The following is a 22,717-nucleotide window of genomic DNA, read 5'->3' as shown; positions in this document are numbered from 1 at the left end:
TTTTATAGAGAACAGAAAATCTGAGAGGGCAATGATTTGCACAACATTTTGGGGGGTCAAGTAAAATCAGGTATTTTTAATCTCATTTTTCAGAAGAGAAAATCTGAAGGAAGAAAGCAACTACCCTCACCCAGCAAATCAACAGCACCGTCTCTGGTGTTATCAAAATACCAACAAACAGAAACAGAAGCAGTGCCTCCAACAATGGCAAAAACAAGAACGGCTGTGAGAGGCTAACTCTGAAGGCTGTCTAGGTTCCAGGAACCATGCAATATGTGATACATTTATTCCCATTCAATTGTCAGTTCAATAGCATTGTGAGTAGACAAGGTCTCACATTATGATTAGGTGACCAAGGCACAAGGAATGGAAGGGCCTGGTACCTCGACACAGACCCCAAAAGTCATACTCTCTTAACTACTTGACAACTTTAACCTTGCTTTCTTACAGACAGCTGGGGAGCCTCAGTTTCCAAGTCTTGGACTCCGACTAGGAGTCATCTTTTCAACGAGGTCAAGTCCAAACAATACATTTAAAATTGCAGATGATCTTAACCTTGCTCTACTATGGGATTTACTTTTTTTTTTTTCCTGAGAGGCAAACATATGCCCTTCCCCACCCCATACACAAACACACAATTTCACAACCAACTTACATTTGTTGGTCTACTTTCCAGATGCTTACAATGGCCAGTATTGGACCAGATAGAAACTTGGAACTAGCTACTCATTTCAAGTTGACCATGTGAATTACTTGAGCCACAACTGTTGTCTTCCAGCATTTGCATCAGGAGGAAACCAGGATCAATAACTGAACCCAGAAACTGTGATGGAGAATACAGGCTCCTAAATGCTCACTCTCACTTGGCTTGCTCTTTATGCTGATCGCTATTATAAGCTCTACGGGACAACACATCCCACATGTTCAGGTAGTGCTGTCCAGTAGAACTTATAGTATGCATGGAAATGTTTTATATCTGCAATATCCAGCACAGCAGCCATTAACCACAATAATGAAACAGGAAAATGGCTAGGACAATTGAAGTCAGATTTTTAATTTCATGACTTAAAACAACCTTTTGCTTTGGGACCCTGCACCCATGTGGGAGACCCAGATTAAGCTCCTGCCTCCTGGCTTGGGATCGGCACAGCTCTGGTCATTGTGGCCGCTTGGGGAGTGAATCAGTGGACAGGAAGATCTTCCTCTCTGTCTCTTTCCTCCTCTCTGTATAACTGACTTTGCAATAAAAAGAAATAAATCTTTAAACAAAAAAAAAAAAATCTAAAACTTTTTGCCATTGAACTGGAAAATGCAGGCCTAGAACAGTAACTAGCATAACAAACCCTCAAAAAACATTTTTCTAAAAAGAATGAAACTAAAAATTTCCATTTTTTCAAACAGCTGGAAGATTACTTTCACTAATAGCAAACGAACTTTTTTTTTTTGCAAATGAACTTTTAGATTTGGTTTCAATATAACTAATGGCTAAAACAGGTCTAGATTTAATTTTGAAAATTCAGAAGTGCAGAAGAGTAGGTACAAATTTCTTGAAATACTGAGTAGGTTTTCTTTCTTTTGTTTTCTTTGTCATAATGACCCACCTTTACAAAACATTTTTCAATGACAAAAGGAAAGCAAACCAACATCACATAATAAAATCTGATGAACGACAAAGGTGTACATGTGTGTGTGTTTGTGTGTGTGTGTAACTGTAACTCTCATTATAGTCATGCAGTACCTTTTTGACCTTGTTTTTTTTCTCATAGGTCTCTGACAGAGGTTTTTTCTTCTGCTGAGTCGCATCTTTAGAGAACAAATACTCAAATTCACTAGTGTCCCGAATGTCAGGTTCTTCTAAGGAATCCCATAACGTTGGTGTAGCATTTTGGCTTAAAAGAGAAAACAACAAATTAACTTTCAAAAACAAAACAGATGAGAATATGAGAAGCTATTTTTTTTCTAATTCATTTTTACTTAATTTGGAAAAAATGCCAACAACTCTCATAAATCTTTGATAAACCATGTTTTGTATTGCACTTTTCAACTCAAAATACACTTTAGAATATTTTTTAAGCACACACACACTTCAACAAAGTTATAATCTAAGAGTATGCTCTGCAATAAGCTCATGAATCAAGCAATTTTGGGATTCAGACTATGGAGGTCACTCACGCTTTCATCTAGCTCCTCCCTCAGATTTACACAATGGATGCAAATATCATGTAAAGGCCAATATAGGAATCAATTCTAAGCCATCAACAGGACAATTCCTAGACTGCAAAGGGGGTACTTACATAAAAACCCATCCCCTCTTCAGATGCTATCTACTAGTTTTAAATACAGCTTTCAGAATTAGCTTGAATAAACCCACATCTTTAAGATGTGAACAAATTCTGCTTATTTTAAAAGGTCTGATTTTGGGCCCTTGCATGGTAGCCTAGCAGCTAGAATCCTTGTCTTGAATGCAGTGGAATCCCATATGGACACCGGTTCTAGTTCCGGTGGCTCTACTTCTCGTCCAGCTCCCTGTTTGTGGCCTGGAAGGGAGGTTGGGGGCCGCGTGGGGCATTGGGACCCTGTACCCACATGGGGGACCCAGAGATGGCTCTTGGCTCCTGACTTCAAATTGGTTAGGTTCCAGATGTTGTGGTCACTTGCGGGAGGTGGTGAATCACCAGATGGGGGATCTTTCTCTCTGTTTCTCCTCCTCTCTGTGTCTGACTTTTCAATTAAAAAAAAAAAAAGATTTTATTTGGGGTCCAGCATTGCAGCACAGCACAGTAAGCCACTCCTGAGAGGCCACCAGCATCCCTTAGGAGTACTGGATTAAGTTCTGGATGCTCTTCTCACTCAAATACCTGTCATTGTACCTGAGAAAGCAGCAGAAGATGCCTCAAGTACTTGGGTCTTTACCAATCATGTGGGAGACCCAGATAGAGTTATTGGCTGCTGGCTTTGGTGTGTCCCAGTTATGCAGGGAGTGAGCCAGCAGACAAAAGATATCCCTGCCCATCTCTGTGCATGCCACTCTGCCCTTCAAATAAACAAAAAAAAATTATGTGGCTTATAACATTTCCTGTATTTCCCTAAACAATAAGAACAACAAAAGTCCCTAACTCTTCCATTGCGTCAGCCCCCACAGTGTTTTCAACTACAGCAGCTCTGAGGAGATTTGCTTTGTTTGGTCTTCAAGCAGCAAGGGCACCCTAGGTGCTTTTTGGTATTCATTTTTAAGATTCCTTGTTCTTAAAAATGGCAGAGAGAGAGAAATATCTTTCATCTGCTGGTGGGCTTAGCTGCCATGCCATCATGTTGGCAGGTCACAGGGCACCCTAATCTTTAAGCACAGAAAGAAGAGTTGTTGAAAATCATGTCCATGAGGGCAACCTCCGACAGGTGATGAAGAGGAGTCACACTGCAGAGTAAGCGAGGATTGTGTTACAGTATAAGTGCAACCCGGACCTGGCTGTTGGGGCCATTTGGCCATCTGGAATCGCAGATGGAAAATCAACATTACTCTTACTCTCTTTCCTTTTCCCTTCTGTCTATCTTCCTTCCATCTGTTTGTTGCTTTTTAAAAAAATTCTTATTTTTCATGATGCAGTTCCTTAGGCTCAGGAATTTCCCCTTCCACCTTCCCACCTTTCCCCATTCCCTCTCATATACTGTTTCCCCCCATACTGTAACAACAGCTTAGTCACAAGTCCATCATTCTACTATTTAAGTGTATCCTGACACTGTAAGTATAGAGAATGGTATAAAGTCCAGCATTCTGGTGTCAAGATATATTTAACAGTTTCATTGGGAATCCTTTCAAGTAAATATATATTTTTTTAAGTGTTATCCGCAGGCTCATTTAAGTCAGAACAAAGCTTCTCCCAAATAGTACTTTCTTAACATGGTTTCTTACATCTTAATTTTAAATGCTATTAACTAACATTTATAGATCATAAAATGAGGTATCATGCATATATTATTTTTCAAAACCACCGATCCAAATTATCTCGTATTTACATGCTTCAATATGTATTCTCTTAGCCAATGAAAAGTGAACAGCTATTGCCAGGTGTAGTAGTGTAAAACATATTTGGATCTCCTACACAGCCATTTTCATATTCAGCTGACTGCACTTTTCCAAGCTGCCTGTTCATAGTTTGCTGCTGGTCTGTGTTTCCTATGAAATAGGACATTTTGGTTGTGGTTGTTTTCACTTTTTGCTTCTACATTTTGGGTTCAGTCTATCCTGTGTTCCTTCCACAGCCATAGCCTTGGGCCACTCACTTTCGATTTCAAACATTAACATGATTAGGTGCTAATCTTAGATGCACGGTAACAGGCAGGTCTTGCCTGGGGAGGGGAGCCAGGGAGCTTCAGAGCACACAGCTCCTGGTCCTCAGGAAGGTTTGGCTTAGACGCATCCCTTTCCTTCCACACCTTCCTGGCTCCAAGCACTTGAATTGGGTCCACCAGGATTAGTGTTACCATTGATTTGTACTCATACAAGATTTGCATTGGTAGTCAAGTTGAGCACTATAATATTGTTTCTACTGGAAGGATGTGTCCGCTACCACATGAAACAATTTTGCAATGCTACTTCTCAGTGAGCTGGGGAAAGCCTGCAATCATGATGACCTGCTCACAGTGGTCTATTCTCTTCTCATCATCAAACAGTTCCAGCTCAAAAGAGAAGAAGGGCAAAGTGGAAGGGAGAAGACCAGACCGATTAGGAATCTAAAAGGCAGTCAGATGAGATTTCTTTTTCTTTAAATATTTTTCCCTTGGTCTAGAAAACAGATACCAAAGATGTCAAAGAAGAAAAAAAAAATCAAGTTAGTAGCACAATGCAAGGTAAGCAGTTGAGAGGCTCTTTAAACACTTTGCTAAAAATCTGTAGTTTTGCTTTTGGCTGCCCAGAAGACTAAATCTTTCTTTTGAAAAGCAGCAGCCAGGTTCAAAAGTACAACATATATTAAGGAACCCAAAATAGAAGAGACTGGGTATAGCATTGGAAGAAGTCTTCTAGGTTTAATTTTTTCCTTTTTTTCTTTTTCTTCTTCTTCTTTAAAGATTTATTTATTTTTATTGCAAAGTCAGACACACAGAGAGGAGGAGAGACAGAGAAGAAGATCTTCCATCTGATGATTCACTTCCCAAGCAGCCACAACGGCTGGAGCTGAGCTGAGCTGAAGCCGAGAGCCGGGAGCCTCTTCCAGGTCTCCCACGTGAGTGCAGGGTCCCAAAGCTTTAGGCTGTGCTCCACTGCTTTCCCAGACCACAGCATTCAGCTGGATGGGTAGCAGGCTGCAGGGATTAGAACCAGCGCCTTTACGGGATCCCGGCACATACAAGGTGAGGACTTTAGCCGCTGAGCTACCCCGCCGGGACCCTTTCTTCTTTTTTTTGTCTTGTTTTGTCTTCTTTGGTTTTAAGATTTTGTTACTTACTTGAGGGGCAGAGCTAACAGTTAATTGAGCGAGAAGACAAAGATCTTGGATCCACTGGCCTATTCTTAATGCGACACAGAGGGGTAGTTCCAACCTCCAGTTCAGGCTGAAGGGTGACACATTCAACAAGCAGCGCTTTCCTGATGTCCTACTTATCAACTTCTCATTTCACTCAAATGTGGAGCCTTAAATTTACAGTGAAATGCAGAGACCTGTGCATTCAATTTTCCCTTCTCAAAACAGCTGGCTAATTGAAGAACAAAGCGCTTGCCTCCAGCTTATTGCTGTCTCATCTTGAAGAGTGGGTGAAAATCCCACATCGCCTGGAAGTCCCTCTCTGTGGAGCTCAGCAGTGAATGTCTCTGCCATTTACTGCTCATAAAGTTTCTTGAAGATGGAGTGACAGTGGATTGGTGAGATCCACACGTGGAACAATTCTGTGTGCTGCCAGGCCACACTGCCATTCCATCACTGTGAAAGGGTTGCACACTAATTCGAGAACACTCATAAAAGGGCATAACTCCAAAATTCAGGCAGTTAACTTATTTGGAAACATCTGATTCCTGAATCAGAAAAGGGAAATACACTAATCTCCTAGCTAATGGTAAAACTATTCCAGATCATCCAATTAGGAAGATCTAAAGTTTCAACATTAAAATATAAGCATAGTTCACAAAGGAACTTTTGACTTCGATGCGCTGAAGGGGACAACATGACGTACATAATCAACTAAGTTCATGCTATGGTTAATTGTAAGGTACTCTCCAACTTTTCACTAATTATTATTTTTGAGTTTTAAAATAATTTCAACTTGCATGTTATTTTTCCCAGTATTATACTTTCCTTACACAAAATCTTAGGCGAATTGAAAAATTCACTATCACATCTTTATTTGGAGGATGAGTTTAAAACTATTCTTTTTTTTCATCACAAATAAACTTCAAAACCAAGAAGTGCTTCTCTTTCATTATCCTCTTGACAGACTTGGAAGGGAGGAAGAAATCAGAATCAAACCTTTTTCTATGGAAATTTCAAGTCACCATATCTTGCTGTCTTACAGGGCCATCTTAACAATCCAAACAAATGGAAGATGGTTTCCACTTTAGCTAAGCACACATTGGCATCTTCTCTGACAACCAATAGCGAATAAAGACATGAGAAAATTTAGCAATTGGTTGGACCAAAATTTAAGCAGAGAGAGTTTATATTTTATGTGTCCCGTATGACTAGAAGACTTGATAACTCAGAAATTCCTCATTCTTTCAATGAAAATTGAAAAATACATCTATCTATCAAATATCCAGGTCATAGGGCTGATGATAGCATCTAAAACCAAGAGGCTGGATTATAAACGATATTCTAAATATGCTCAGTGAACCTAGAGTGCAGAGTCAGTCTTTATTTATTTATAATTACTTATTCATCCTGGTGATGTAAGAGAAGGGCTTAGCTTAGACCTAGACTTTAGTCTATAAAAAGAAACAGTCATCATAGAGAAAAACCTCGATTTTAAAAATACTGTTTTTCTAAAAAAGAAATCTGTAGAGGAGACAGATAGAACCTGGTGGAGCCAGATATCCTCCCCTCAAGCATCCTGATCTTAAGGCATTCATTGTGTAACATTTGAAAATGGGTGTTACATCATGCACGCATTGAACCAGTAAGAATAAAACATCACATGGTCAAAAACTTTGGACTTCACAAGCTGAGGACCAGTCAGGGGAGAGCTTACCTCCTCTCATTTATTTGTATCCTAGTCCAGTACAACGGCTTCATGGGACAACTGGGCTCAATGGCTGGCTTTCGAGGATACTGGCTGGAAGAAGAGTTGAGCCCAAAAAAGAGTCCAGGAGGAGGTGGAGGTGCAAGTCCTGGGGGTGCTGGAGCAGGAGGAGGCCCCCCATTATTGGTCAGAGCAGGAGAGTTAGGGAGTGGTGGCGGGGGAGGAGGTGGAGGAGGCCCAGCACTTGGAGGTAGAGCAGGCGGTGGTGGTGGTGGTGGAGGAGGTGGTGGTGGTGGTGGTGGCGGTGGCGGGGGACCAGCACTCATAGGTAATGTCAGATGTGCTGGTGGCAAAGGATCAAGGCCAGGTGGCAGGGGAGGAGGTGGAGGGATGGGAGCTTGCGGGGGTGATACAGGATGGGAAACTGATGTCTTTGGCTGATTTGATGAAATGCCTTCTACAGACTGAAGCGGTGCCTGGATGTCTTTGTTCTCATTTTGGGGAGAGAGCTGGCTTAAAGAGGAGATATTCAGCTTTTTGGGTATTATTTGGTTACTTCTGGGTGCCTTGCTCTCGGCCTCACAGGGCTTTAGGAAGGTCTCCCTGTCTGTCTGGATGTACACGTTCCTGTAAGTTTTGGGAGGGCAGTCATCATCGGTAGAGACGGAAGCATCTTTCATCTCTTCACATCCTCCTCGCCATCGGTGTTCCAACTCCTGTTTGAGATTTTCTATCGTGTCTTCTAATTTCGCTGTTATCATGGCATGTTCACCCCGAATATGAAAGGCCTGAAGTTCAAACTGGGCCTATCAGAAAGAAGTAACAATTTATTTAATAAAAATAAAAAATTAAAGACAATACCATTAGTGCGCCACTAGCACAACCCAGATAAATATATAAATGCCAGAAAACCTAGAAACATTCTTTCAAGTATCCAAAAAGGTACAAATTCCACTTTAATAAAAATTCCAGGAACCTAATAAGTTGGGAGACAAAGTATAATTTCATCCAATTTGAGTTCACAGGAAGTAATTACAACGGATTAAGACTCAAACTAAATTTGTTACCTAAGAATCTTCACCTTTAATATCAAATGTAAATCAACCTTTTAAATAAAGATTTGGATATGTTTGAATATAGCTTATACAACTTTTGGGTTAAGTTTGGAAAAAGAAAGCTGTAAAGGAAAAAAAAAAAATGGATACAGAGATCCCTTCGATTTGGAATTCTTTCTTGCCTGATATTCCCTAGAATGTCTCCTTCACTGGTTTCCAGAACAATGCAGCGAGAACAAAAGGCATGGAGAGGAGGAACATTAATGCCTACTTCCAACCAGTTTCTCTATCAAACCTGCCCAAGATCAGTATTTGTGTCATAAAATAGTAATAAAGAAATAATTTAAATGCATAGATACTGATATTAGAATGTTATTCTTATGTAACCTTAGCATTTTAAACTCTATTCTTGTGTAAGACATTAGACTTTTTAATACTACTTTGGTTGAGTTTTACCCTTGTTAGAAACTGCTAGTGTACTCTCAGTAAATAACTAGTATATCAAGTTTTCAAAGGCTTACTATAGCTAACGAAAAAGATAGAATTTTCTTAGTTTCCAAAATCTAGAATAACAGTAATTATTTCTTGCGCATTAATTTAGCCTTCCACAACAGATTATAAACTCTACAAAATTAAAATGATGACAATATTATTTTACTTCTCTTTCTCTGCATCCGGAACAATAACTAATTGCATAAAAGAGACGAAAGAAGCAATATCACTGCTGTTTATGTTCACTGCTGCCGTCCCAGGAACACTTCTATGGCTCATCAAGACATTCTTCACTTTAATTTCAGCACACAAACGTTTGGAACACCAAAGTATGCACATGTGGAAAGCCCTTTTGTGTTGAAAAATCACACTCAGCATTCATTCTCACAAAGCAACCTTCAAATAATTATAGTCAGTAGAACTTAAAGTCAAGCCTTTATATATTCACATGGGGACATGATTACCTTGTGCGAACTCTCAAGGAAGTGGCAAGGTCAGGGCAAAAGTACAGGGGTTTAAAAGCCAAGACTGGATTTTTAATGTCTGGTCGACATTATGGCTTAGCTACCTGATAGCTGTGTGACCTTGGGCAAGGCTCTATGACTTGGGTCTACCACCATGTTTCCTCAAATCTAAACAAGGATAATAGTGAGGCATTTGCAGGGTTTTGCTTTGTTTGTTTGTTTGTTTATGTCTTTTTTTCTTTAATTTTTTAAAAATCAGGGCTAAAGGAGATCCTTTATAGAATATAGTCAGCATTTTGCCTGGGGCATCATCAATTCTGACTCAATGTTTCTGTTACTTACTATGCCTACCTAATGATGATTTTAGTGTATGAGATTAATTCCTATTTAAATAATGACACCTTTCTAGCATGACAGGTATAAACTCTAGAAAACCAAAAGCAGTCAGGATAAGCAGTGTACTACATACACACAAAAACCTTTTCATGAGCTCTGAAAATAACTTCAAGCTTCACTTTACTATGTGGTCAAGATAATCTTTGTTTCAGCACCATCTTCGTCTCTGTGTTCAACCATCCGCCTCCTTTCTGCACTTGCTTGTTCTGTCTCTTATCCACCTTTACTTATACAACACCCACAATTTCTGCCTTGCATTACTTCTCAACGTTTTACTTTTCTTCTACTAAATCAGTGCCATTATAACAAACATTCACTTGTTCTCCACCCTTCAAGAATGTTGATTCAAAAATAACATCAATATGACAGTAACGATTCTATTTACTGCTCAATTTTTTAATGATGTGAAAAGGTGGCAAAAACATAGTTTGTGGGGAAACTTATTCTTTGTTAGACAACTGACCTGTGTCTACAGCAAAATCTCCATTCCCACCTCTTACTCTCTCTGCCTTTTGACCAATCATCTTTTAAGTCTAAAGTTGGAGCTTATACAGTATATGCTATTTTACTCACTCTACTTTATTTGCCTAATGTAGATGGCAGAACACAAATTGGGAAGGTTAATGAACCTCTCTGTGCATGTTGTTTTCTTGTGAGTAAAACAAGGAGAATAACAAAATGCACTTCACAGAGTGATTTTGAGAGGAAGATCAATTAATGTGTTAATGTGAGGGTTTGTCCCATTGAAATACCATGATTTGACTGTTAAGGCTGGTCAGCAGTTTTGACTGATTTTGCCCCGTTCTGCCACATACGTTAGAACTGATTGTTATAAAAGCTTGAAATTCCTTCTGCTTTCCAGAATTTCTGCTTCCACCTGGCTCTATTTGTCGTCTTGGGTTTCTGCTTTCTAGAGTAAACCTGTGTACTTCTTTTTTTCATTCATCGCTTGCAGGTTGTTCTCCAGGCTTGGTGCTATTTTTTTTCCATCTCACACTACACAATGTTTCCTGGTGATCTCATGTACTCACATGTTAAGTGATATTCATTCTTTGCTGGTAACTTCTGAATTGGAATTGGAATCTGAACACCCTAAAGCCAAGAATCCCTGGATTAATTTACCTGCACATCTTACCAACTGCCTCAGACTCAACACATGCGAGAATGAACTCACTGACAATAAACCTCAATTTGTTCCTCCTCCAAATTCTTCCTTGTAACTAAGGTCATTGTCTCCTCTCAGTCAGCACACTAAACACCTGGATACCATGTTGACTTCTTGCCCTTTCACATTCTCAACGTATTGTTTACCAATGAGTTGCATTGATTTCTCAGAATCACTTCTTTACAGTCTAAATACACCAACCTTTCACTGAGTTCTCTTTATTTTTACAGTGTAAATGCCATCTTACTAATTTTCCTGATCCAAGTTTAACCACATGGGCTCAGGAAGTTTGTTTGTTTTAATAAATGCATATATTTATTCCTTAACATCCCTTCAGCAATTATCCATTACTTACAGAATAACCCTAATTTTTTTTTTTTTTGCACATACTGACAGCTTTTTTGATCTGTTCTTTCTCTCTCCACTTTAACTCACACCCCTCCCAGGTATGCCCACGTATGCCCTGGATTACAGTCTCACATAACTTCTTCCATCCCCTAGAACCATGCCTTTTAGTCTCAGCACTTGCAAATACTGTCTTCTCCCAAAAGCCATTCTCTGATGCAAATACTCACGAAGGGAGCAGATGACAGACCACAGATTTCCATAAATAGACTCCTCACAAACTGCATTCATTGCTATCTAGAATGACTGAATGAGAAGGAATGTAATGAATTTCCATGTGTCCCCCATAAATATGCTAGGATTACACTAAGAAATCCTTCTGACCACTAAGACTTAAATACTTTCCCAATCTCTCCAAGAAATTTACCTTTGCTTTTCACTGTTTCAAGATCCTTTTGATCATTTCATTTTGTTTTGGTTATGCTCATGAGTTCAGCATGTCACAGTCGCTCAAACTGATTAAAGTGAAAGCTCTTCCCTTCATTCTCTATTTGTCCATATCCTAAGAATCATTTCAAATTGTGCCTGTATTTACAGCAAACGCAGTGTTTGTTTCAAGTCCGTGCACACCATGACTGCTTTTGGAACAGCTACCTTTAAAGTCTGTTTTTTTTTTTCACTCTACTTCCCGTTAATTGCCACTTGTATTTTCCATATAGAATCAATATGCTATTTCCCCTCTTTTTGTCAGGATTGTTAGAAGTTTTAGTAGAAATTTGGTGATATGAACCGGTAGAATTTAGTTTGATAATCACATATTCCTAGATGATCTTTGCCTAGCAATCTTTACAAAACATTAGGCCCAGGTTGCTCCAGTTAAAACCACAAACAAGGCTAGGTCAGAGAACATGTTTTCCTGCTGACTTTGTTTTACTTGAATAGGAAACATGTGCTATTTTTTTAAAAAAAGATTTATCACAAAGTCAGATACAGAGAGGAAGATCCTCTGTGCAATGATTCACTCCCCAAGTGACCACAACAGCTGGTCTGCGCCGATCCAAAGCCAGGAGCCAGGAATCTTCTCCAGGTCTCCCACACACGTGCAGGGTCCCAAGACTTTGGGCCATCCTCGACTGCTTTCCCAAGTCACTAGCAGGGAGCTGGATGGGAAGCAGGGCTGCCAGGATTAGAACCTGCACCCATATGAGATCCTGGCGCTTTCAAGGCGAGGACTTTTAGCCGCTAGGCCACTCTGCTGGACCCAGAAACATGTACTTGTAAGCAGTAGAAACAGTAGTTACATCCATTTTACATCAATTTTTTTTTAATATATGAGGTATCAAGATCTTCCCTCTACCTATTCCCTGCTAAAAATCTGCATTTCTGTAATAGTTCCAATACATCATTAGAAAGCAGATAGTGAGATCTGACATTCTTCCCAACTCCCCTACATTGTACCTGTCTTTCTTGATAGTGTGTTTACTTCCATTGCTTTCATTTCTAACCCCATCCTGTGGTACCTGCAACAGTCCATGGCCCTGTTTCTACTTCCTTTGCAGTGAGACTCTCTCTAGAGGCTAATTCTCACTGAATCATTCTGTTTTCTTTCATGCACACTATTTTTAATCTGTCTAGTGGGGCAGTTTTCCTGACTATTCCCTATTCGAATAATCACAATTGCTTTACAGAATACACTAATGCTCGGGCTGGTTTCAAGATCTCCTCAGTTAATTGGTTTGCAAGGTACACTCACACTGGTCTCTTTAAAGCTCCCCAGGGGATTTCAATGGGAGCCAGAGTTGAAACCTAAGGGAAATGTCCTTACTTTTTATTCTTCAGTTCAGACGGTATGACATCATGGTATCAGTAAGTTCTTTTGGCAATGATTTTTCCATGTGCAATTTCAGAATCTCCACTTTCTGTTCTATGAAAATAGTTATTCTGCAAAGCAAGTGAACCTAATCCTTTGCATGACACAATTGTTTGAAGCTTGGCCTCTATCTGCTTTTCCAGACACTGTCCTATATGTTCCTCACACTGTACCACTGCATACTGAGACATACGATAAATGCTTACATCTTTCTTTCTGTACATGCTGCTTCCTCTGTTCATAATATCGTTTCTCTCTCCATTCTCACCTAGTGAAGTCCCTAGGGAAAACACAGTCAAATTCAACTGAGCCTTTCTGTATTGTTTTGACAAAAGCTTTCCTTTGTTCTGTTACCAAAGAACTTTCTAGGTTTGTGTTAGCTTATACTCATTTATGTTTATATTCTTTGCAAATACAAAAGCTCCAGGCAGATAGGTACCACACCTTATTCAAGTTTGAACTTCTAGAACATTACACACTGCTTGGTTAGTGAGTCACAAATGCTACCAAAGTGATTGATTTCTTTAGCTTTAAATATTAAGACTTCATTGTGCCTCTGTAATACTCACCCAATTACATTAAGGCATAGCAATAATTAAAGAGAGATTATATTCTTTGTTATTCCCATAACAGTACAAACTGTAAGGCCTCATACTTGTCAATTATTATCATTATCCACAGGTTAACATTGAGCCTAGAACAAACATATGGAAAGTTCTACTGATAAATATTCTGCCTACTTTTCCTACTTTTGGCCTGCAAAACTCAAATAAAACATTCAAGTTCTTTTTTTTTTTCTAACAATTGATGTGCTAAGTTTTAACAGTTCAAGATACTTAATGCAGGTAAGTGTTCTCTGCACAGTAAGCTCAAACACTATTCCCAGGTATAACAAACTATCAAGCAGAACTGAACCACATTTGTGATTCTAATCTGACTAAGAATTAGGCTCTAGGCAACTCCCCTAGCCTCCTTTGGGGCTGGTTCTTCTATCTCCTACCAAACCCTCATTATTTTTTAAGATCCTCCACATTACCACTGCTCCAAGACATCGTCAAAAGAACACACTGTTCCAAAACCCAAGCAACAGAAGGAGACTTCTGCTTGTCTGGTCCCCAAAGCATGTCTGTCAAAAAGAAGGTGGGAAAGTGCCTATTGATGAAAGACATCATGTTGATGCCAAGCATGGAAAAATGATCCATTAGCATTTTGTTGTTATGAACATTCTCTCCTAGCGGTGCTGCCAGGGCCAATTTAAGAAAGAAAAAAAATAAAAGCAGGTTATCTGCTGTACAACTTGAGCAAGTCAGTCTTTTCCAAAGACTCTTCCAAATTTGAAATCCCCAGCTTGTGGAAAGCTGTACAGTTCTTGGGGGAGGGTGCTCTGCAGAAGCACAGTAAAGCTTCACCACTTTGGAAAAGTGCAATACGAAGAAAGGGAAGGAAGGAAAATGGGGCTCCAGGGCATAAAGTGCCTGGAAATAAAGGGATTTAGTTCTTATGGAGTGCTTAGGTAAGGAATGGGTATGTTGGTGCTGTGGCATTGGGTGTGGGCACTAGGGTTTTTCTGTTTTGTTTTCGAACGTTGTAAAATGATTTCTATAACCTCTACTCAATTAACTTCTGCTTGCTACAATGAAAACTAGTCTTGATTTATACAAAGAATGGTAATGTCTGAAGAGATCTTCTATGAACTAGCAATAATTGGTTTAATCTGAAACAAAACCACAACAAGTCATGACTAAAAGACCATTTTGGGGACATTCATAAACTTGTGATATGTTACTGTAATTAGGAAGGGTGAAAGAAGGAATGAAGAGCAACCACTATCATAAAATCTGAGAAAAAAAGTTCCTAAAATTTTGTCTTAAGAAAAAATGAATTTCAAAAAAATTTGCACCAAAATACATTTTGCAGTTGCCTCCTATGAACTTCTTTGAAGTAATCGCATAGCATGTAAATTAACGTGAGTAAAATCCAAGATTTATAAAGCTTGACATTATAAACTTGCATAACACATGGGTTGAAATGATCTAATCTTCACCAGCTTTCTGTCCTGCTGATGTTTAATAAAGACAGGAAAAGAAACAAAACCAATCTGGATTGTGGGTGTCAAGTGCTGTGTTAAGTCCCTTCATTTAATCCTTGCACCTGCATGATGCAGGCATTATAGCAATGTGCTAATTTGGCTAAGATCCCATAGCTAGAAAACAGTTACAAAGAAATTTGAATTGATCTGAACATTTATGCTCTAACAATTAAAAAAAACAGAAAGAGAGAGTAGGAGAGAGAGAAAATTGGTCAGTTCTTATAGTTAGTTCATCCCCTAGATCACGCTAAAACTAGGAGCCAGACACTTAATCCAGGCCTCTCGTGTGGGTAAAGAGACTCAGATACCTGACATATTCAGTGTATGCATTAGCAGAAAATTGTTGAGAAGCAGAGTGGCCAGTGTCTAAATAGGCATGCAGGCATCCCAAGCAGGGTCTTAACCATTCCCACCCAATTCTCCATTTGAATCTGCATCAACTGATTCCCTAACTTAAAAGTAATAATAATAGTAACTCATAATGATTATTAACACTATGAGTACCTTCTTTTGCTTGCCATGCATGTGTTTAATTATTTCAACAATGGAAAAATACTGCGATTGTGGTTTTTTCCAGGTGAGGAAACAGAAGTACAGACAGATAAAATACATTGCCAATAAGAGGCAGAGTATATATCGAATGTTCAGTTAGTTCTGTAGAAGTCAGAATGGCAATATAAAAGTATAAATACTTTCTAATTAGATACGCTTTCTTTAAAATATCTGCCCTCAATCCTGACTTAAGAATTGGAGTCATCAGGTAAATAACAGATCTGAAGTGCTTAGGTTTCCAGACAAATAATAGGGAAAAACAGTGGCTGAGGGTCACAAGATGTGGATTAAATCTCCACTTATATCAGTTATTAGCTACTTGCCATTAGCCATTTTATAAAACCTTTTTCTTTAGACCTCATTCGGTTAATGTCTGGAATTCAAATTTTAAAACATAGGTTAGGGTTTCTTCTATCTCCAAAGCACTAATATAAAATTCCTTTGACGACAGCTCCATTCATGAAGGCTTCGTAAGGACATAAGGCAGGAATGGTATGCTCCATATAAAGAAAGGGGTTCAATTCTCATACTAAATGCAAATGTTCATATGAGATCACAGATTCACTAAAGTTCTCTGAAAGCACAAGTGGATGAATATGCAACTCAGATAAAATTGTAAAATTGGTTTTGAACGGTGATTTTAAAGAAATATTCATATATACATTTTTTAAATGAGCAAATTAACTATGGATAGCCAACCAAGAAAACAGTAGGGAAGTAAAACATAAAGATGTTTGAAATCTATACTGAAGTCCCAACATACCACCCACAAAACCTACAAAAAAAATCTAAAAATAGCCCAAGATTGAAGCCAGAGTGCATTATGTGAAATAAAGGAAAGAAAGCATTGTTAATTGGGGAATTTTCATAATGTTTTACTGTTAAGTGATTAAAATAATGCATTGTAATTAAATATAGCACAATTCACAGAAAGGATATACGCACTGGAATATCTGTGCAAATTATCTGAGTTCATTTTTCTGAAAAGTAATTCTAAATTCAATGAACAAACAGAAAACTGAACATTTTTATCCAGTGAACCAATCCATTAATTCTTCTCTGTTAAGAAAGAAGACTTACAATTTCACATTACATTTGTCACTGCTGAAGCATCAGCTGGTTCACCGGACTAGGACCTATTACGGAGTACATGACCTTAAAAGCAATAGGTTTAAACCTATTAAATTAAATTATTTTTAATTTAATTAATTAATTTATTTTTAAGATTTACCCACTTTTATTGGAAAGACATATTTATAGAGAGAAAAAGAAACAGAGAGAAAGATCTTCCCTCTGCTAGCTCACTCCCCAAGTGGCTGCAAGGGCCAGAGCTAAGCCAATCTTTTTCATACTGGAATTAGATAGGAAATGAAAAATGGTATCAGCTTTATTGCATTAAAGCATCAAACAGGGTCTATTCGATATCAAAACAAGGTCAACTGTTAAACATTTAATGATATGAAAGAAATAATAGGCATGAATCGTTAGAATGACAGGCTATGAGACAGTTTTTTTATCTTTACAAATGATATAGTTCTCTGGAAGCATGAAGAGGTTTGGGGGATCTTTTTATGATAAATGTACAACATATTAACTTAATGTTCATAGGAATATTAGGTGAAACAGTTAAAATGTACTGACCTCTCCAAACTTAGACAACTTTAATGAACATCTGCAACGTATCTTGTGACAAAAAAAAAAAACAACAGTGTCTACTTTGAGAAGCTGAGATTCCAGATGAAAATAATAATGCATTCATTAATTTCCATCTAGCTTTCAGGATGGTCCATCTGATAGGAATTCTACAATACTGTTATTAAGACATAACCCTTTCTGTGTCAACTGAAGAAAACCAAGACCCACACAAGTGGATGCGTGTAGCCAAGGTCCCCTAGGCATCTACACTGCCGTTGTTATGTCCATCACAAGCCCTTCTAGGCCCAAACACTCAAGCATTCTCCCTGAAATGATTGTCATGAGTAATCAACGGAGTGTTTGAATACATGATCAATGATGTATGCTTTGGCCAAAAGTACCTTCATCCTTGCTTCTCCGTCTTCTCCTGGACAAGTCACTTGATAAATCTGACAATAAATGCCTTTCAAATTATGGGCCAATTGGCAAGGAAAATAAGCAGGAAGATTTATGTGTTTCCCATTAGTACACGGGCTCTGGCCTACCATTCCCTCAGCAGAGGAAGGTATTAAAGCAAATGTTAAAAATCTCCAAAAATTGCTCACCTCAAACAGTACACTCACCATACAAGACATAAGTTGAGATGCCAGGAAAGGGATCTCAACATTGTGTTTTGTATTTATTACTTAAGTGGTGGACCCAAGGAGAAATACATTTTGCTAAAATTCAATTCTGGTTCAGGTAATGGGGAAAACACTAACACAGTAGTAATAGAACTTGGCTTTGGTTCAGTGTAGGGCTGCTGTATAAACTTAAATCTGCTTCAGGTAACTGGCTCTTGCTTGCTCCTCTGTAAAACAGATCAGAACAAGATCAGGGAGCTTACAAACAGGTTCCAAGGGACTCAAAGAGGGGGCTCAGTGGTTCTGCAAGCATTCAGTATTAAAATACCTCTGAAAGAATGCTTGCCTTTAAAAAAAAATTCTGCAATTTTAAAAACTATGCCAAATATTTTATACATTGAGATCTCACCAGCACATTTAGGGTTCTTAGTTGTTTCTTTGTTCATTTGTTAAACATGTCTTTGTTTTAATTTTTGTTTTGCAGTCTTTGGGATACAAAGTTTTCCTGACATCTTTCTGTATGTTTGGATATCCTGAAGTCTGATTCAGAAAGTTGTAACTGCGCAGTGATCTTGTTTCCTTCATGATGTTCCCCCTGTTCTTTAAGGTTCATGTTCATGCAAACACACTCAAGTATTCCACTAGAGCACGCGTGTAGCATATGAAGTTAAGCAACCACCAAGGCTGAGGTTCACTGCTGTGTGCACACCCCTACTATGATAGTCAAGTGTACAGTAACAAGCCCACAAATGGGTAATGTAATGACTTTAGCATTTGAGTTTCTATTTGGTGCTTTCTGAAAGAATGTTTATGACTAAAAAAAAAAATTGGTTCTTAATTATTGCTGATCCAACTGTGACAAAAATTTCTTGTTTTATTTTTATGGATTATTCTAAATTATTAGAGCCCCAATATACTAAACTTTTGCTTTCAAAAACTGTTTTCATCTGTATCTGCATAATTTTTAAAATGCTAAAGGCTCTTTTGTCTGTAAAATTATAGAGAAATTGATTTGCTTTAGTTTCTGTATGAATGTTGACGGGGAGTTTTTCTTATTTGGAATAATGGTGAGTGGTTGTGCTTACAGCATTCTCTTTTCAAGAATAGATTATTTGTGATAATTAAAAAAAAGAAAAAAAAAAGAAATTGATTTGATCCTGTGGTTAAAAGAAGACTTAACAAAACCCAGAATTTTAGCTTTCTATTTATCAAAAAACCATTCTAACACCAATTAAGACTATATTTGTAACCTTGTATAAGGCAGAGTTCTTAAATATGCTTTCAAAAGCACAATCAGGTTAGTTTTAATTATCTTGATTTAGCCATTATATGATGTATTCATATATCAAAACTTCATGTTGTACATTATAAATTCGGAGCTTTTTGTCTGTCAATTATAAACTAAGTGTTACAAAACACATGTTCCATCTTAAAAATGAATAAACTGGATTCTTTCCAAATTAAAATCATCTGTGTTTTGCAAGACACTGCTAAGAGATATGCCACTGACTGGGAAATATGGAAAACCACTGACAAAAGACTTGTTTTCAGAGACTAGAAAAAATTTTAGTTAAAACAAAAACAACAAAACAACAGTTTCCCAAATGTGTAAAACATTTGAGTAGTCAATTCATGCCAGGAAGATATTGTCAATAAACCAAGGAGTTCCTGCTCAAGTCCCTTAGATAAAATGGCATGCTTGCATGTAACTGTCACAGTATGAAAAAATCTATACATGTTCAGTATGAATGAAATGTTTGGGAAAATGTTTCTGAGCCACTGTTGGTTGAATATGCATTGTGGATCCTGTAGAAGCTCTGTGCTTGTATACACAAAGAAAATACACCCACTCAGATGCTCAATATCATTAGTCAGCACAGCAAAGTAAACTAAAACCACAATAATGCACACTGTTCACCAACTGGAAGGTAGGAGGGAAGAGGTGACAGAGAGGAGTACGGATACACCTGACAACACCAAGTGTTGGTGAGGGTCTAGAACTCGCAGGCTGCTAATGAGAATGGAAAATGGTAAAGCAACTTAGATAAGCGGTTTGACCATTTCTGATAGTATGTAAGCACTTTCTGCATAATCTAGCAAATCCCATCGCTGAGTATTTTTCCATATTAAATGACAATTAAAATAAATACTATCATGAAAACCAATACCCCAGTGCTTTTTATAGCAGCCTTGTCAATGATAATATACGATGGTCACCTTTATTTATCAATTTGACTATGTCACAGTATATCTGCATATGTTGTGAAATATTATTCTTGGTGTGTCTGTAATGGTGCTTTTTAGGTGAGAGTAACATTTAAGAGAACCTAGTGAAGCAGATTTCCTTCCTTTAAATGGTAGATTGCAAACAATCAACTGAGAGCTAAAGTGAAATGAAAAACTTAAGCCTGAAAGAAAATTCCTCCTGCCTGATAGCCTTAGGAGTGAAGTACAGGGTTTAAAGCAGCAGCTCTTCCTGGGTCTGGAGCCTGTCCGCCCCTGTGCCATTAGCTCTGCTGGTCCCAAGGCTCTGTGACAAGGCACCACCACCCTCCTGCATCTCCAGGTTCTGACTCACCACACACATGTAGGATGTTATTAGCTCTCATAATCACATGTGCCCCCTCCTCACAAGAAATCTCTTCTCCTATGGCTTTTACACATATATGCACATCCGTATTAGCTCTGTTTATCTGGAATACCCCAATATATGACCCCAAGTTGGAAGCTGCTCAAATACTCTTCAACTGGTGACAAGGTAAACAAACTGTAGTACATCCACAAAGTGGAATTCTACTGAGAAGTGAAAAATAGACCTACTGGCAGATACAACAATATGGAAGCCTCTCAAGTGCATTCCATCAAGTGAAGGAAGCTGGATTCCAAATACGTATTATATGGTTTCAATCATATATCATGAGAAAGTCAAATGATATGTATAGCTGCCAGTAACTTGAGGAGAGGAGAACTGCCTTGGACACTTAGGAATCTTACTGGTGATGGCTATGTTCTATGTCTTGATTCTAATATGGTTACATGACTGTGTGTCAAAACAGGATACTAAGAAGCACAATTTTAACTGCATGTAAGATCTGAATTTTAAAAGACTAATCTTTTAATAAGAAACAATTACACATTTATATAACTTAAATGGAAAGGAAATTAATATCAATAAAATGTCACTTCTCAGTAGGACTTCTGAGCAAGATTTTGTTTGTAACAAAATGCCTCTCTTGAGGACACAGTAGACAGCTGAGTAAAGTGAGTCTCTCAAACGGTTCCAGGACCACCTATGAGTTCACATGAGAAGATTTTGTCTTAAATTTATGCAAGTACCCAAATTCAAGAAGTTAAAAATTTAACGGTTTCCACCAATACCACAGCAACCACTCCATGGCATACTCTCAGAGTTTTCTCCATTTAGGTCTAGCTGCGGTGACACTAATGATAACCACATGAACTGGTTTTCACATAAGTCAGTTTCAAACCACCATTCAGCATCATTCCAACACTGCAGTTACCTAGGTATTTACCCAGAGAGCTGCATAAATGACGACCCAAACCTCAGATTATATGTCCTTTTCATTATAGGATGTCTCATTTCCTTTCCTTTCTCAGCCTAATTTCCATCACCAATATCCACAATAAGCCTGATTTTCTCATAGTTGATGAAAAAGAAAAGCTTTCACATAAAATGAGTTCTAATACTTTTCAACCTTACTTCTCTTTGCAGGTTGACTTACAAAGTACTCTTGGTGAGTGTTTTCCTTAAGCCAGCCTCCAATCCAAGGATAGCATTAAGTTAAAAGAGTAGCCTGGCATTTTTTGTTTTGTTTTTATTCTTTTAAGCAGCAGATTCATGTTTTTTTTCTTAGTTGCAAACAACATGATTTGCCAAAAAGCAAACAAACAAGTTTTTCTTATGTTGCAATTAGTCCACTGTAATCTCCACAAAAGAGGACTATTATTCCGTTAAAATAGTATGCTGCAAACTCACCCTCAGGTTCCTTGTCTCTAACAAGTGTAGAGCATCACTGGTTTTGTTTTCCAATATATACAAAAACAGAAAGAAAAAGGTTCTGAAAAATCTTCATAGCAAGTAACAAATGCTGTCACTGAGAAACACTGCGGGGTTGGTCCACCATTGGCTATGACTAGCAGCAACTACTGGGGACCAAATCATATTATCAATCAGAAGCTATGAATACAACGCATTTAGTCCTTCTGTCAAAGTTTATGTTGTGGTAGTAATAAAGAAAACAGTGAAAATGTTGTGGATAAATAAAATCCAACCTTTATTTTATATAAATGGCATTAGTTAGGATCTTCATATCATAATGCATGCTAAACTAGCTCTGTATCATATAATAAAAGGGGATCAGTTGTGTATACTGACACACTGATTTAAATTGAGATATTTTGCAAGCAATATTTTTTCCTTTTGTTTTTCACTCCTATCTAAAAAGTACTTAGTCTCGTTTTCTCTCATATTTGCTCACCTTCAGGAAACAAACAACAAAAACTCATCACTCCTGAATTCTGTTCCCTCCTGAAACAAAACTCATGCATTGTGTTAACAGGTGTTGCTCCAGATGATTTGCCATTACTATTGTCTTTCAATCTTTAGCATTTCCTCCATGTAATCTCCCCAAAATCTCATTTGGGGTGGCACCACTGTCTTGAAAATGCTCACATATATAGCTAATGACCTTCCTAAATTATTCAATACACTAGGGATTGTTTTCCCTCTTCATTCTCCTTTGGAACTGGGCACAGCTCAACATGAAAATGGCCTTTCTCCATCTCTCTGTGGATCTACCTTTCCAATAAAAATAAACCTTTAAAAAAAAAAGGAAAGAAGAAA

The 22,717-nt window shown here is 38.1% G+C and overlaps 1 protein-coding gene across 3 annotated transcripts in view; it reads right to left on the bottom strand.

The window, feature by feature from the left end:
* The window catches only part of FMN1 (formin 1), a 360,709-nt gene that overhangs the window by 180,192 nt on the left and 157,800 nt on the right, over positions 1–22,717 (bottom strand). For all 3 annotated transcript variants that reach the window (XM_040969588.1, XM_040969589.1, XM_040969591.1), the window contains 2 exons: positions 7,177–7,973; positions 1,739–1,889 (listed from right to left, as the gene is read on the bottom strand). In XM_040969588.1, the coding sequence (XP_040825522.1) occupies positions 1,739–1,889; positions 7,177–7,973 (948 nt within the window). The remainder of the gene's footprint in view (positions 1–1,738; positions 1,890–7,176; positions 7,974–22,717) is intronic.

The sequence above is a fragment of the Ochotona curzoniae genome, unplaced genomic scaffold, assembly GCF_017591425.1.
Source record: "Ochotona curzoniae isolate NIBS_2020 unplaced genomic scaffold, NIBS_Ocur_1.0 scaffold_4701, whole genome shotgun sequence".
NCBI classification, from domain to species: Eukaryota; Metazoa; Chordata; class Mammalia; order Lagomorpha; family Ochotonidae; genus Ochotona; species Ochotona curzoniae.
This window is presented reverse-complemented; position numbering and strand designations above follow the sequence as displayed.